This window comes from Chelonia mydas, chromosome 24 (genome assembly GCF_015237465.2).
Source record: "Chelonia mydas isolate rCheMyd1 chromosome 24, rCheMyd1.pri.v2, whole genome shotgun sequence".
Taxonomy (NCBI): Eukaryota; Metazoa; Chordata; order Testudines; family Cheloniidae; genus Chelonia; species Chelonia mydas.
In genome coordinates, this window is record NC_051264.2 from 6,217,037 (window position 1) to 6,231,016 (window position 13,980).

At 50.0% G+C, this 13,980-nt stretch overlaps 1 protein-coding gene across 3 annotated transcripts in view; it reads right to left on the reverse strand.

Annotated features, from left to right (window-relative positions):
- LOC102945062 (nuclear receptor subfamily 2 group F member 5-like) overlaps window positions 1-13,980 on the reverse strand; it is a 35,241-nt gene that overhangs the window by 4,679 nt on the left and 16,582 nt on the right. For 2 of the 3 annotated variants that reach the window (XM_037883442.2, XM_037883441.2), the window contains exon 2: window positions 4,976-5,500. In XM_037883442.2, the coding sequence (XP_037739370.1) occupies window positions 4,976-5,483 (508 nt within the window). In that variant the 5' untranslated portion in view covers window positions 5,484-5,500. Of the gene's footprint in view, window positions 1-4,975; window positions 5,501-6,837; window positions 7,393-13,980 lie in introns of those variants that run through there. The other variant, XM_043535425.1, reaches the window with a different exon arrangement.

Here is a 13,980-nt window from a genome sequence, read left to right on the forward strand (position 1 = left end):
CCTCAATTGCAACATGCAGCCCCCTGCTATTCCAGCCCTCGTCCCCCCCACAGCTTGGCTGATGTCCCTCAGTCCTGACCCGCTTCCTCTTCTCTTCCAGACCAGGCCCCTCTGACTCTAGCACAGAGACAGCCAGGCCAATGGACCGGCAGCAATGGTTTTACAACGGGGCGGGGGGAGCAGGAACTTAGCTGTGATCCCCAAGCTTGCCGGCCCAGAGATGTAAAAAAATAAATAAATCTGAGGCTGTTTTTTGATTTCCCTTCTGCTTTTCATCCTTTAGGGGAGTCACATTTTCAAGCTTTTCTGTGCTCCCACAAGGGCTAGAAACTTTGTGGTTTTGGTAATTGAAAGCCGAGACTTATACATTGTCACATGACTCCAGGAGCTGGGGCTTTAAAAACCAGATGAAATATCAGGGGACTTGCGATAAAACCACAAGAGCTAGCAGCACTGGGGGAAAACTCATTGTGTGTGTGTGGGAGGGGGGGTGTCCCTGAAAATGAATCCCACACTAGGAATTGCTTGACAGTGAAAATTTATTTGGGGGGAAGTGGGGACGAGGGAAGCCTGGGAAATTCCCCTTCTAAAAACCAATCCACGTTCTGGCTCTAAATGGTTAGGGGAATTAACTCAAGTTGAGTAAGACCGGCTGGCTCAGGGGATGGAGAAGGGGGTACATGCAGCCTGGCCCAGATGGGGTTGAGACCAAATGTCACTGGTCAGTGGCCTGGAAACGGAGCTCTCTTCTCGGCTCGTCTGCCAGTCAGGGCTGGCAGCGTGCCGGGGCAGAGGGCAGTGTACGGCTGCTGAGGCCGCTTGCCCTGCTGCACACACTGCCTTGACCGGAAAAAGGGGTCGATTCTCTGTGTGCCCTGCATGGTGCTATCTAACAGGCTGGCACTTGGCCCTGGTGTGAGCGGTTGTGCACAGCGTGGGACAAATGGCGAATCGGATCGAGACAGGAGATGGGATCTGTGAAGTGGCACACAGACGGACCACAAAGAGTTGCCCTGGGGCAGCAAAACGCATTGTCACTGAGGCTGGGAGGCAGAGGCCGGTAAAGGCAGTGTGGTCTAGTGGTGAGGGAGGTGGTCTAGAAGACCTGGGTTCTATTGCTGGTTTTGCTGGGTGGCCTTGGGCAAATCATGAGGTTATAAGCTCTTTGGGGCAGGATCTTTTACTAGGCATGGTACAGCACCTAGCGCAATGGGGCAGCAAGAGCAGCTGTGGCCTCTGGGTGCTACTGCAATAACTGGCCCCTGGGAAGCTGGCATCAAAGGATGACAGGGCCCCCATGAAGCAAACCTGCCCATATTTCACACTGAGATGAGCCTGATCGATGACATTTGATGCAGGTGCTCCAAAGTCCTCTCTCTAGCTCTCTTCGCATGGCTCCCATGGGGATTGCCTGGGGTCAGGCACGGTGTGATCGCTTGCGTAAGGGGCACACTGGTGGCTATTCCCTGATGAAGGGGCAACCATGCCAGCTCTGAGCTTCAGCTGTCAAGGCTTCGCCATTCCTCTCGCGACAGCAGCTGGTTTTCCTTAAAGCTCCAGCTCCTGGCATCAGAGGATGATGGGAGAATCTCAGCTTTCATTCTTCTTCTGCTTTTTAATTTTTTTTTTTTAAGTACCTTTCTCACCCTACCGGTTGCAGTTAGAAGCTTGAAAATATGAAGCCCACATTTGCCATTGAAAAAGAAATCACCACAAGGGAGAGGAAAGCGGGGAGGTCGGGGGGACGGGGGGGAATGTTCATTTCTGTTTTTTCTTTGCCGGGTTTTTGACTTCCCTGATTCAATGAACCTCCTTAGTGTCACGGTCTGTTTTTAATCAGCTTCGCTTTCTCCTGAACTCTCAAAATGCTGGCATTCTGTCAGGTTTCCAGCACTGCAAGAGAATTGTGTAAAATCCCTCATGGTTTTTTAGCCAATCTTGTAATTTAGGCAGAGGGGACTTGACTCAAGATTTTCAGTGATTCCTACCTGTCAGTAATAGAACAGACCTACAGATCACTAATCCACCCAGTGGATATCATCCCTTCCTGACTAGGATCAGATGGGGGATTTTAACCTTAATTTAGAAGGGCTGATTCTTCACTGGGTTTCTGCTCTAAAACCCCATCCGTAGGTGATCAGGGGTCAATCTATCCGCCGACTGGAATGTCGCAGCTGACTCTTGGAAATGCAGGCCTGAATTGAGTGCAAATGTCTAGACTTTTTTAAGGACATCTGCTCTCAGATTAATTTCCCTGTGTGGTTAGGAATACCAGACTTGCCAGGTCTATTGATCCATTGATCCTGCTTTTTGCCAGACCGGAACAAATGTCTAAGCTATCCAGTCTGCAGGTCACCTGCCTACCGTGTCCTCAGAGACTTATGATCCAGCCCTGTCCTGCTGGAATAGACCAATAACCCATCCATATTTCTCCATCTACAACCAGTGCTGGAAGACCCAACCTAATTATATGCCTCGCTGTGCAGATCAGTACAAAGGGAGCGTATGCCAGATTCCACCCTGATCCCAGCTAGCACGTCCATGTGGATTTTCCCGCACCAGAGTGAGCGTGGAAAATCAGAACAAGGAAACGCCCCCACCCCCACCCATCACCGCCCTCTTGTGCTGCTGTGGGTAGTCGTTTTTTCTAACGACTGCTCCTCTTTGCACGCCGAGCCGCCCTCCTGGTTCTCCCGCGCAGCACGGCAGTGAAGTCATACCCCTCAGTGCCTGTGACATCACAACCCACTGCGCCGGCAACGGCTGATGTCACAAGCCCAGCACAGTGACTTTGCTGCAGGCTCCGCGCGGGGCAAGCCTCCGAGTTCAAGGAGAGTCGCCTAGCGAAGAGGAAACCAGAGCTAAGCCCTGGATTCCTGTGTGGATTGAGGCCCCTGAGAAAAGAGTCATCAGTGCAAAGTGAGCGTAAGAGGCTCCCGGATCAGAACGGTAGTGGTCTGCATTCACTGTGCATCAGCCTAAATAACTGCGCAACATGCAGGGCAATGGAGAATGCCCAAAGTCATGGTATTAGCTATAATCCATCCTATGCTCACAGCGGGGCCAGAAAGAGTTTTCCTGACCCACGCAAATTTTTGAGATATCAAAAAAAAAAAAAAAAAATCGCATACCCTGAATCAGGATGTAAAATCGAAATCTCAAAAATGTTTGCAAACCAAAAGCTTGGGGCAGGGGGGACATTGGGTCAGGTCGGTTGAAACATTTTCCTTTGATCATTTTGAAATGTTTTATTTCCACGCCAACCTTTTTATTAAAACGTTTCAAAACAAACAATTGTTTGTCTCGGAAAATGGACTCTTTTTGGTTTTGCAAATGTCAGAAATGAAATATTTTGACAATCTCATCGGTTTCTTTCCCTAGTAATTGTTTGAGTTGGGATAGGATGACCAGATGTTCCGTTTTTATAGGGACAGTCCCATTTGGGGGGATTTTTTCTTATATAGGCACCTATTACCCCCACACACCCCGACCCCCGTCCCGTTTTTTCACAGTTGCTATCTGGTCACCCTAAGTTGGGAGGTTCATCGAAAGGGACCCCATTCTGATAACAATTTTTGGGTTTTGACGAATTGCCGTTTTTTTAACCAAATAAATCGTGTGTCTCAAAATTCCACCTGATGAATGTTAATTAAGCCGGAAACTACCAAAAGCCAGATTTTCAAACAGACTCAGCCACCAGCAGCATCTATTGAGAATTATAATCCAGTAGTTTCCATAGAGAACAATGCAAGCTTCTGGGTGCTCAGCACAGTCTGGGAAATCTGGCCCCTTTATTGGTGTTTAGGTGCCTCAGTGAGAGCTGCTGGATGTTAAATTCTTCTGAAAATCTGGAGGAAGGATTGAAAGAAATGAACTAAAGCTGATTTCACTGCTGGATGCAGCTCATGGCCTGATCCATGGAGATGGGACACTGAACACACAAATCAGGGTTTAACTCTAATTTTTTTTGCTTTGAAGTTCACCTTTAGAAAGACTGTTAGAACCCCATGTGTCCAAAAATCATAAGTCAGATTCCCCCCACCCCCACCCAACCATGAGATTGGCTTCAGAATAAGATTTTTTTAAAGAGAATTAATTTGGGTTTCTTTGCATTCACCCTTTGTGCTTTGGTTTTTGTCTTTTGAGGCTATTTACCCTTTAGAGGTCATGGTTTCCAAGCCTTTTTCTGCTACGACAAAAGAAAAGCTGAGAAAGAATAAAGTGAAGAGTCTCACATAGTCACATGAGTCCAGGAGCTGGGGCTTTAAGAAAACTAGCAAAAATTGTGAAACTCACGATAAAATCAAGAGCGTTGGCAACACCGCACTGTCAATTTAGTTCCAACCTCCGCAAATTAGGTTTGTGTTTTAAAAAGGAGGAGATTTAACAAAACCCAATATTAATGGAAACATTTCATGACTTTTTTTGGTGCAATTCTCTTGTGATCCTGAAAACCCTAACTTGAGCACCAGCATTTTGCTCTAGCAGGCGAAAGTGAAACTGACCAAAAAAGCAGAACGTGAAACAAACGCGGCCAAACAAGGTGAACGTCACCAGCCAAGTAAAATCCTGACACTGAAAACAGAAATGAACATTTTTTCCACCTTTCCTGCCCTACCCTGTTCTCTCCCTGGAGGTGAAGGGATTCCTCAAAGCCAAAAGGTGAAGGATCCCATTGAGAAAATGTCAAACGAGGTGAAAAATTTGTGCTGAAAGCCACAATGAAAGATTTGTCACCAGCCCTAAGGATAGGGAGGAGGCAGCTACAAACGGGAGACAGACCTGCCCCCGTCCCCCAGCACAACACCCCTGGCATGCACAAGGTGACAGCTTTCAAAGACACAGGTCACCTGCTCTAGCCCCGTCCCTGCCCCTTGCCGCAACTCACCTGGTGCGAACAAGGGGAGGGGCTTGAGACAGGAATCAGCAATGGGGGGAGAGATCTGCCCCAGCCCCGCCCCTGAGCCCCGCTCACCTGGCGTGAACAGAGCGATGGCTTTGAGGCAGGAGTACTCCGCCGAGTCGACGTGCAGGGCCTTGAGCTTCTCCACCTGCTCCTGGAAGACCCGGATGTGGTCCATGAAGGCCACCACCCGGTCGGCCGACATGGGCGAGGCGTGGAGGCCGGCGGCCGCCAGCAGCGGGGCCACGTGCAGCGGCATAGAGCACTGGGCGGCATTGAGCACGAAGAGCTCGCTCCAGGTCATGCGCAGCAGGGACACCTGGTCGGAGAGCTGGAAGTCGGGGAAGAAGGGGATGTTCTTGGCCCACTCGATGGCGCTGAAGAGCAGGCGGGCGGCCAGCTCGCAGATGTTCTCGATGCCCATGATGTTGGACTGCAGGCACTGGGCCCCGTAGCGGGAGGTTGGATAGGGCTCAGCCCTCAGCAGCAGGGAGATGAAGCCGGTCAGGTAGGAGTGGCCGTTGTAGGGGTCTCCGTTGCTCAGCAGGTACTGGCCGGGGCTGGTCTGCGTGTGGGCCATGCGTCCCCGTTGCACGGCTGCGGTGGGTGGGAGGGAAGAGAAGAGACGGGATCACCATAGGAACAGCGGCAGGGAAAGCAGGGGGCTAGCAGAGGTGCTCTGGTTCTATCTGTAGCCGCCTGGCCTGAGACTCAGATAACTTGGTTCTAATCCCAGTTCTGCCCTTGATCGGAGCCAAATCACTTCCCTTCTCTGGGGACTTGCAAGACACCAAGGCTGCAGTGACTCCCCATCAAAGAATTGGGCCTTGTGACTGTCCTGGCCCAGGCAAATTGCTTCTCCGCTCTGTGCCTCTGTTTCCCTCGCCCACCCTTTGACCACCTTGCCTATCTAGATTAGAAGCTCTTTGGGGGCAGAGGCATCTAGCTGGGATTCTGATCTTGGCTGGGGGCCTCTAATCTAATACCAATAAAGAAAGAAAGAATCACTGGGTTGCGGGGGCATTAAATGGGCTTTGAAGGAAGAGCGACTGGGGGAGGGGGCCGAGATGGAGATGACACTTAGGCAGGGCTGGCTGGAAAGTAAGGCCAGGGACTCGGACCTTGGTCTCCCACATCTCAGATGAGCTCCCTCCCCACCTGGCTACCTAGGGTGGGTCACTCTCTTGGAATTTTCCGTATTTATTCCCTCCCCCACAAAATCAGAAAACAAGCAAAAGAACAGTAAAGTAAAGGACTGGGCTGGGCTGGGAGGGGAAGGGGGCCGGGAGAGGGAAGGCGAGTGACATCTTGGTTTCCATTTACTAGGGATCAACCAAAGCTTCCTAAAAAGTTAGACTAAATCTTCGCTGCTTTGTCTAAGGTCTCTTTTCTCCAGCATGTTCCCCGCGTTTTAGCTGCGGGGTCGGCCGAGTCGCAGGGCCAAGCTCCTGTCCCTGGAGGCAATGGGCTTTTTCCTCCCTCGGCATTTTCCGATGCAAATCGTTTGGCCGGGAAGTTCCCAACCAGCTCTAGTTTAGGATTCGGGAGTTGTGTTCAGTGGGGAAGCTTGTGAGATTTGGGCCCAAGCTGCCAAGGGCAGGTAATAATGAGGTGGCTGAAACCCTGTATAATCAGAGGCCTGTTCCTACAACCTTCGCAATGTCTCAGGCGTTCATGTCGTGAGATTTCAGTGACCTCTGAATCCTCTGTGCCCTGAGGGGTGAGATTTAATCACCTGGCACAGGTACGACACGTCTTTCTGAAACAGGCCAGGCCTCTGATCAAAAGAGAATTAAGTCAGGGAGAAATCAACTCATTAAAAGCAACTAATCAATCATATGAGTCTAGAGGGAGAAAAGAAAAGAAGGTCACAAAGACGGTAAGAACCACAGTGGGGGGGAGAAATCTGACTGCTGAGGTGGGTAGATTTTTACCTGGTTTAGATGGTGGTAAATTTATAAGGGCTATAAACTCTCCGGCTTCAGGGCGTGAGCTAGCCACTCCCTGATAAGGTCAGGAAGGAACTTCCTCCAGGAGTAGGTTATTCCACCGGTGTCCACTAGGGGGTGTCCTCTGAGGTATCTAGCCCCAGATACTTTCGGAGACAGGATACCAGACCAGAGGGACTCAGGATTCCTGTGTTTTTTCAAGAGTGCTGAGCACGCACAGTCCCTGCTGAGGCCTCTGGGACCTGCAGGTGCCATTGCCGTAAACGTGGCCGTTGATCTTTATTGCCCAAGCTCTGAGTTCAGGGCACCACCGCAGTCTAGCATTCCCTGCTGCCGCCCCTAAGAAAATGAGAACAGCCGAGTCTGGTCACAGCAGTGTACCTCTGTGGGCGTCCTTGGAGTTGCTCCAGATTGACACCAGCCTGGGGGGAGAGCTGGGTCCAGACTGGCGTGTTAATTAGAAAAGCAAAAAGCAAATCTTGTCTGATTAGGAACACAGGCATTGCCAGACTGCATCAGACCCGAGGTCCATCTAGCCCAGTGGCCTGTCTCCCGCAGCACCCAGCACCTGCTGCTTTAGAGGAAGGTATAGAACCCTGTAGAAGGTAGAAGTGGGAAAATCTGCCCCCATGAAGGTCTCATCCTGATTCTTAATAGTTAGAGCTTCGTCTGAACCCTGAAGCCTGGGGTTTAATCATTATTATTATTATTATTTATTATTATCCTCATCCCTAGCTGTTATACGGCACTTTTCATCCATAGGTCTCAAAGTGCTTCACAAAGGAGGATCAATAGCATTATTCCCATTTGGCAGATGGGGAAACTGAGGCACAGAGCAAGGCAGTGACTTGCCCACGGTCACCCACCCAGGCCAGTTGCAGAGCTAGGAACAGAACCCAGGGCTGCTGAGGGCCCCGTCTTCCATATACTCAGACACACTGCCTTCTAGATGGTTTGCTAGCAATAAACATTTAAAACTCGGATTCTCCCCTGCCCTGCACCTTGTGCTGTCCTTGCCCCTGGTGCAAAGTGCTACCACACCAGAATGGCAGAGTTTCACACCGGCACTAGCGGAAATGACTGCACAAGGTGTAGGGCAAATGGAGAACTAGGCTCCTTCTACGGGAGACAAAAAAAATCTTTTGTTGACTAAGACCTGAGATGATTCAGACTGAAAGAACTTTTAAAATTAAATTTACTTTTCACCATTGATCCTGTTTTATTTTCTGGCATTTCTCCCAGCTCTCACAGGAACATTATACTGTAATGGAGGGGGGTTGGGGGAGAATCTGGCTATGGAACAAACTCCCTGGGGAGATCAGTCAAATCCAGAGGCTGACTGTCTTAGCACAGACTCTTCACACTTGCAACACTGACACCCCATCTACCCCGGAACCCCAACACAGACATCCCATCTACCCCTAATACTGACCCCCAGTCTGTCCCTGAATCTCAGTGCAGACACGCCATCTACCCCGAACCAACACAGACACCCTGTCTGCACCCAAACGCATACAAACCAAAACAAAAAGAGGAAATTAATAAAATCTAAAAAACTCCAACCCCTAAAAGCAGCCTGCCCCAAGCAGAGTTTTGACCCCTAAAAGGGAAAAGTGCCAGGGACTCCATGAAATCCACTAGGGGATTTTGCTCTTGCTATAGATTTTAAATGGAATGTGCCCAGATATTGCGATGATGCGCGGCCGTGTAAAACCCTGAGCTAGATAGAGTGACACTGGTCAATTTAACTTTGTTACGAGTCAGTTGCACCCTCAAATACCCCTATAGTAGCCCAAGGATCTTGGCTTTGAGATTCCAGCTAGAGCTGTGTATGACAGGTCTTTCGGTTTGCTGGCAGGTCTGAAAAGTTGTGGGGAGGGGAGGGGGAATTGCTTGACACACACATGAAATTTAGCTTGACACACACATGAAATTTTTCAGCAAATCGAAAAAAAATTCTTTTCAGATTGAACAAAATGTTTCGTTTGACCCGAACCAAAATGTTTCCTTTCGATTGCTACCTTTCTAAGAATGGCTTTGCCTTTTTAAGTAAAAATCTGAAAAATGGAAACGTTGCGTTACCAAAAGGTCAAAAAATGAAACCTTTTGACTTTTTCACCAGTTTGTTTTAACCAAAACAATTCGGCGCAATCGACACAAATCCGTGAAGCGGTCAACCAAAATCTGCACTGTGCAGTCAAAGAAATGTTTCCGAGGCACAGTCTCACCCAACTCTATTTTCAGCACTGCAGGGGAAGGGTCTAAATTAAAAACCTGTTTGGGCTGAAATGAAAACACAGCCAGTGCTCTGATTGCGTAAGCAGATCAAGGTTTGTAAATCTTTCCCTCTCTTCTCCTATTTGCTGGGCCTGATTCCCTGCTTAGAGCTGCTTTTGAATCACAGTGCTGGTGGGGAAACGGGGGGTGGCATGGTCAAGAAATGGAAGAGACACGTGAACCCCCAGGGCAGAACAGTTAAGTGTATTGCGTTCCATGGAGCTTCAAAATTTGGATTTGGGCCTAATGCAGGATTCAGCTCATTTTGGGGGGCTTCTGTTGTTTGCTTTGTGATCTTAAAACCCGCAATCTGCGGTTGTTGGCTAGGAGCAGAGTCGGGAAGTCCTGATTCTCTGCAGACGGTTACATCAGTGCATGCAAAGTGGGGTAAAAAGCTGCTGTTCTGATTTAGTAGGTCGTTTGCACAAATGACGCTGACCACACGGGACACAGGGCTAAGGAGAACCAGGCTCAAGAGATTCCGTGCTTGGTATTGCTAGGGAAGCCAGGAGGCTCATGCAGGTAGCAAACCCAGGTTTAGCTCCACTTCCGGAGCCAGACTCCGATCTCAGTAATGCCAGTGTAAATGGGGAGTGATTCCACTGAAGTCACTCTGCTTTGTAAAACTGGTGTAAACAGGATCAGAATCTGGCCCTCTTTGTTCCCCTTGAATTCGGACTCTAAAATGGGACTTTCCCTCCCAGACAAAGACGAAACCAACTAAAATAAAATGACCTGCCAGTTGGGAGGGGGCATAAGGTTCTGCAATGCGGGGGGAACGGTCTGATCCTGGGCACACTTACTCTTGGGAGTGAGGCTTTGCAGGATCAGATCCTGATTCCCCGCTTCACTTGCAGCCCAAGGCACTTCCCATTGGTGGAATGAGTTTGCCGGGTCTCAGGCTCTAACCTGCCTCACTGGCAGCCCCAGCACGGAGGCCAAGGACTGCCTAGGCCAATGAGGCTGAACTCCCCTCTCACCCCAGAGGCAGGGTCAAGGCCCTGTACACAGGGAAGCTCACCCTGCCGCTTCCCCAGCTGTGCAGAGAGAGGACTTGGGGCTCCCGGGGCTTGTCAATTGGCACTAGCATCGGCTGTCATCTCCGGGCCAATCAGTCCGAGGATGCATCCGGGGGAGGGCTGGGAGCAGGGAACATCGATCCCAGCTGCCCACCCCGGAGGCATCCACCCAACGCAGTCTGTGGGGACAGCATGAGGCAGACCTTGGCATATGGAGAGTATTTAACACAAGACGTTAGCCACTGCTCTCCTAGCTGGATGGCGCAGTTCTAAAGCCAGGGGTCCTCTGCCTTAGTTCCCTGTAACTAAGTGGAAGGCGCGAGGTGGGCCGGGGGTGCTCTCAAGTGAGCCCTTGGGCATCTCGCGTTAAGCCCCTGCTAGGGCTGAGCTAGGCAAGCCACGCTCTGTATGGTGGGGCCCTTTCCCAGTGCAATGTGCGTGTGGGATTCCCTTTAACATCAGCAGGGTGGGGCAGGGACGGGGCTAGAAAGGAAAAAGGACGCAGTGGACTTGTTTGTTTCACTGAAAGAGACAAAAAGGACCAGGTTGAGGGGGAGGAAGAAAATGGGCCCAATGCCTTTCTCATTTACACTGGCACAAATCAGGAGTGACTCCGCTGAAATGAGCACAGTGGCACCAGGAGGCAGCACTGGTGCGAGCAAAGGGAGACTCAGACCCAGGGCGAATTCCGTGTGTGCCAGGGTGGGTGTGACAAAAAGAGAGAGAGATGGAATACGAGAGAAATGAAAAGAGGGGCAGAGGAGACAGGCCTTGTGGATGTGGCTTTGAAATCCCACGTGTCACTTAGCAATTAAGAGAGCCTGCCTGTGCCTCTTAATCGGGCGAGTTTGCCAGGATTCAAAGAATCTAGCGGCCGGAGAGCTGCAGCGTCCACTGTGGCCAGATGGTACCATGGTGCGGTCCTTTAAAGGAGGCAATGTAGGACAGCAGGTAAGGTACCGGCGTGGGGCTCAGGAGATCTAGGTTCTAGTCGTGACGGCTGGGTACCCTGGCTGAGTCGCTTCTGAGTCTCCTTCCACCTTTTGTCTCGTTCAGTGGTTCTCCGCCTGAGGCCCCCGGGCCGCTTGCGGCCCAATCAGCACAGAGCTGTGGCCCATGTGACCTCCCCAGGGCCATACAGGTCGTATGGGATGCGGCCCACGGTGGTAAATAGGTTGAGACCCACTGGAGTTAGATCATGAGCCCTTTGGGGTCGGGGCTGGCTGGCTCTCCCTGTGTCTGTGCGGCACCTGGCATGACGGGGGCCCTGGTCTCAGGGCCTGTAGGAGCTACTTCAGCGATGGTGGCCCATTTCCCCCCCCCCCCACAGCAATTTGACCATTTACAGCACTAAATGGGGGGTGTGATGCCGTGATATTGAGTGGGGCAGATGGTTTCGTCCTAGGAGAGGCGCAAATGCCCCCTCCCGCCCATTCTGGGGTTTGGTTTTAACGGCAGCAGGCTCCACCCATGGGCCAAGTGCAGCTGAGTGGGGCGGGAGGGTAACCTGGGCAAAGAGGTTTGTGAATGAAAAAGTCGTTCCTTGGCAATAGGAAGGTGAAAATATTTGACACTGTGATAACACTTGGCATTTCTATCGTTGCTGCCCTCTAAGGGCCTGAGACCACTGACGTCAATGGGTTTGGGACCCAGTCATAAATAATGTTTGAGTGTTAATCTGTACAATGTCATGGTGATGTATGACCAATAGGGAGACTAAGGCACAGCGGTGGCATGTTCTAATCACGCACATTAGGGACAGCGGTAGGAAGCCCTGCCTCCTAGCGGCCTGCTTTTACCCCCTTCCCTTCCAGGAGCAGGACTAGAACCCAAGTGTCTTAGCACCCACTCTGCTCCCTAGACAACAGCCTGGGCTCCCTGTTTGCTAGGAAGAAATTCTCCCCTGCCATCTCGAAGCTCTGCAAATCACTGATGATGCTTTCGCTAAGCAGCTAAATGTCTTTCGAAACCATATGGGCACAGGTCACAAACCTGCAGCTGAAGACCATTGGTGCAGGAGCGGTTTGCTATAGAGATCCACAGCTGACAAGCTCTTTATAGACGGTCGCTCTCATGAGGCATTCTTGTTGTTATTATTGTTTCTATAGTTAAAGCTACAAGTAGAGCTGGATGGGAAATAAAAGCATAAGAACGGCCAGACTGGGTCAGACCAAAGGTCCATCCTGTCTTCCGACAGTGGCCAAAGCCAGGTGCCCCAGAGGGAATGAACAGAACAGGTCATCACTGAGTGATCCATCCCCTGTCACCCATTCCCAGCTTCTGGCAAATGATTTTCCCATCCTGGGAAAATGGCTGAGATTTTGGCATTTTTTCTCATCCTGAATCAGGAGGAAAAGTTGAAATTCCAAAAAATAAAAATTGCTGACTGAAAAAAAAAAAAAATCTTTAGATCGGGTCAGTAGAAACATTTTGCTTTGATGATTTAGATGTTTCATTTTGATTTCAACCATCTTTAATTTTTTTTAATTGTGCTATCTTTAGTTTGAATTGGAAAACAAAATGTCATTTCAAACCAGGAAAAAAAAAATGAAATTTTTCCTTTGGAAAATGTCAAAGGGTCCTGTTTTAACAAAAAAAAATTCAAGTCAAAAACCTTGTCCAAACCCCCCTTTTGCTGCAAAAAGTTTCAGCTTTTCCCAAAAAAAACATATCCTCGAGACCTCAAAAAATTCCCTACCAGCTCGAATGCCTTTTGTGCCTAATTCCTACCCCTTTCCTCTGATAAAACACTCCCTCTCCGTTGGCCAGGAACATGTCCTCCACAGTCCTGGAGTGATTTAATTCAGCTAGACAAGGTGGGTGAGGCACTGTCTCTTATTGGACCAACTTCTGTTGGTGAGAGAGACGAGCTTTCAAGCTTACACGGAGCTCTTCTTCAGGTCTGGGGAAGGTACTCAAAGACGGGTCACCGCTCCATTCAGGGTGGAACGGATTGTTAAGCGTAAGGCGTTAACACGTGCTGCAAGAGACCATTAATTTAGCTAGTCAGAAGCAAATCAGCCGAGCCATTTCCGACATGAGGTGGGGAAGGGGCAGATTTTCAAAAGCTCTCATCACCCGAGAACTGCCTTGCTCTCAGAGAAAGCTCTTGGAAATCTTATCTGGCCACTTTATGTAGGTGCCTACGGGAAGCTAAGATGTTAGCCAGATTACCAGATATTAGTCACCTCCCTTAGTGCATGGCTGGAAGGCGCCTGGCCAGTACAGTGAAGGCAGGATTAGAACCCAGAGCAAATGGATGGAGCTTTTTCAAAAAATCAGTCCCCAGTTGTCGGTGTTTTAGCCGTTGGAATTCTGGCCCTGTGGTCCTCACGGGAGAAGAGATTTGATTTTATTTTGAACGAGTCTCCTCTACCCTGTTTTTTAAGAGACAGGATCTAATGAAAGCCCTACAGCCCTGATCTCTCTTGCTCTGCAGGCGTTCACAGAGAGATTTGCTCTGCCTCTTACTCAAATAAGTTCTTCCCGCTCCCCCACTATGAAATCCGAGTTCAAACGAACTCCAAATTGCCAAGCAACAACCCAGCATCAGCTGGTTTGGAGTCTGAGTGACAGGACGTTTGCATGTCTCCCGTGGGCCAAAGGAAAAGCTGTAGATCAGCCCAGAGGCAGCTGGGCCTGGGCTCTGGAGAGGAAGGGTGGACCAGTGCTAGCCAGGAAAGCTGCCTTTGGGTCCCTGCTCTGCTACAGCTTACCTGTGAGACCTTGGGAAAGTCACTTAGTCACTCTAGCAGGATTATAGCACTTCCCTGCCTCACAGAGGGGTTGTGAGGGCAAATGCAGTGCAAAATGCTCAGATACAATGGAGATG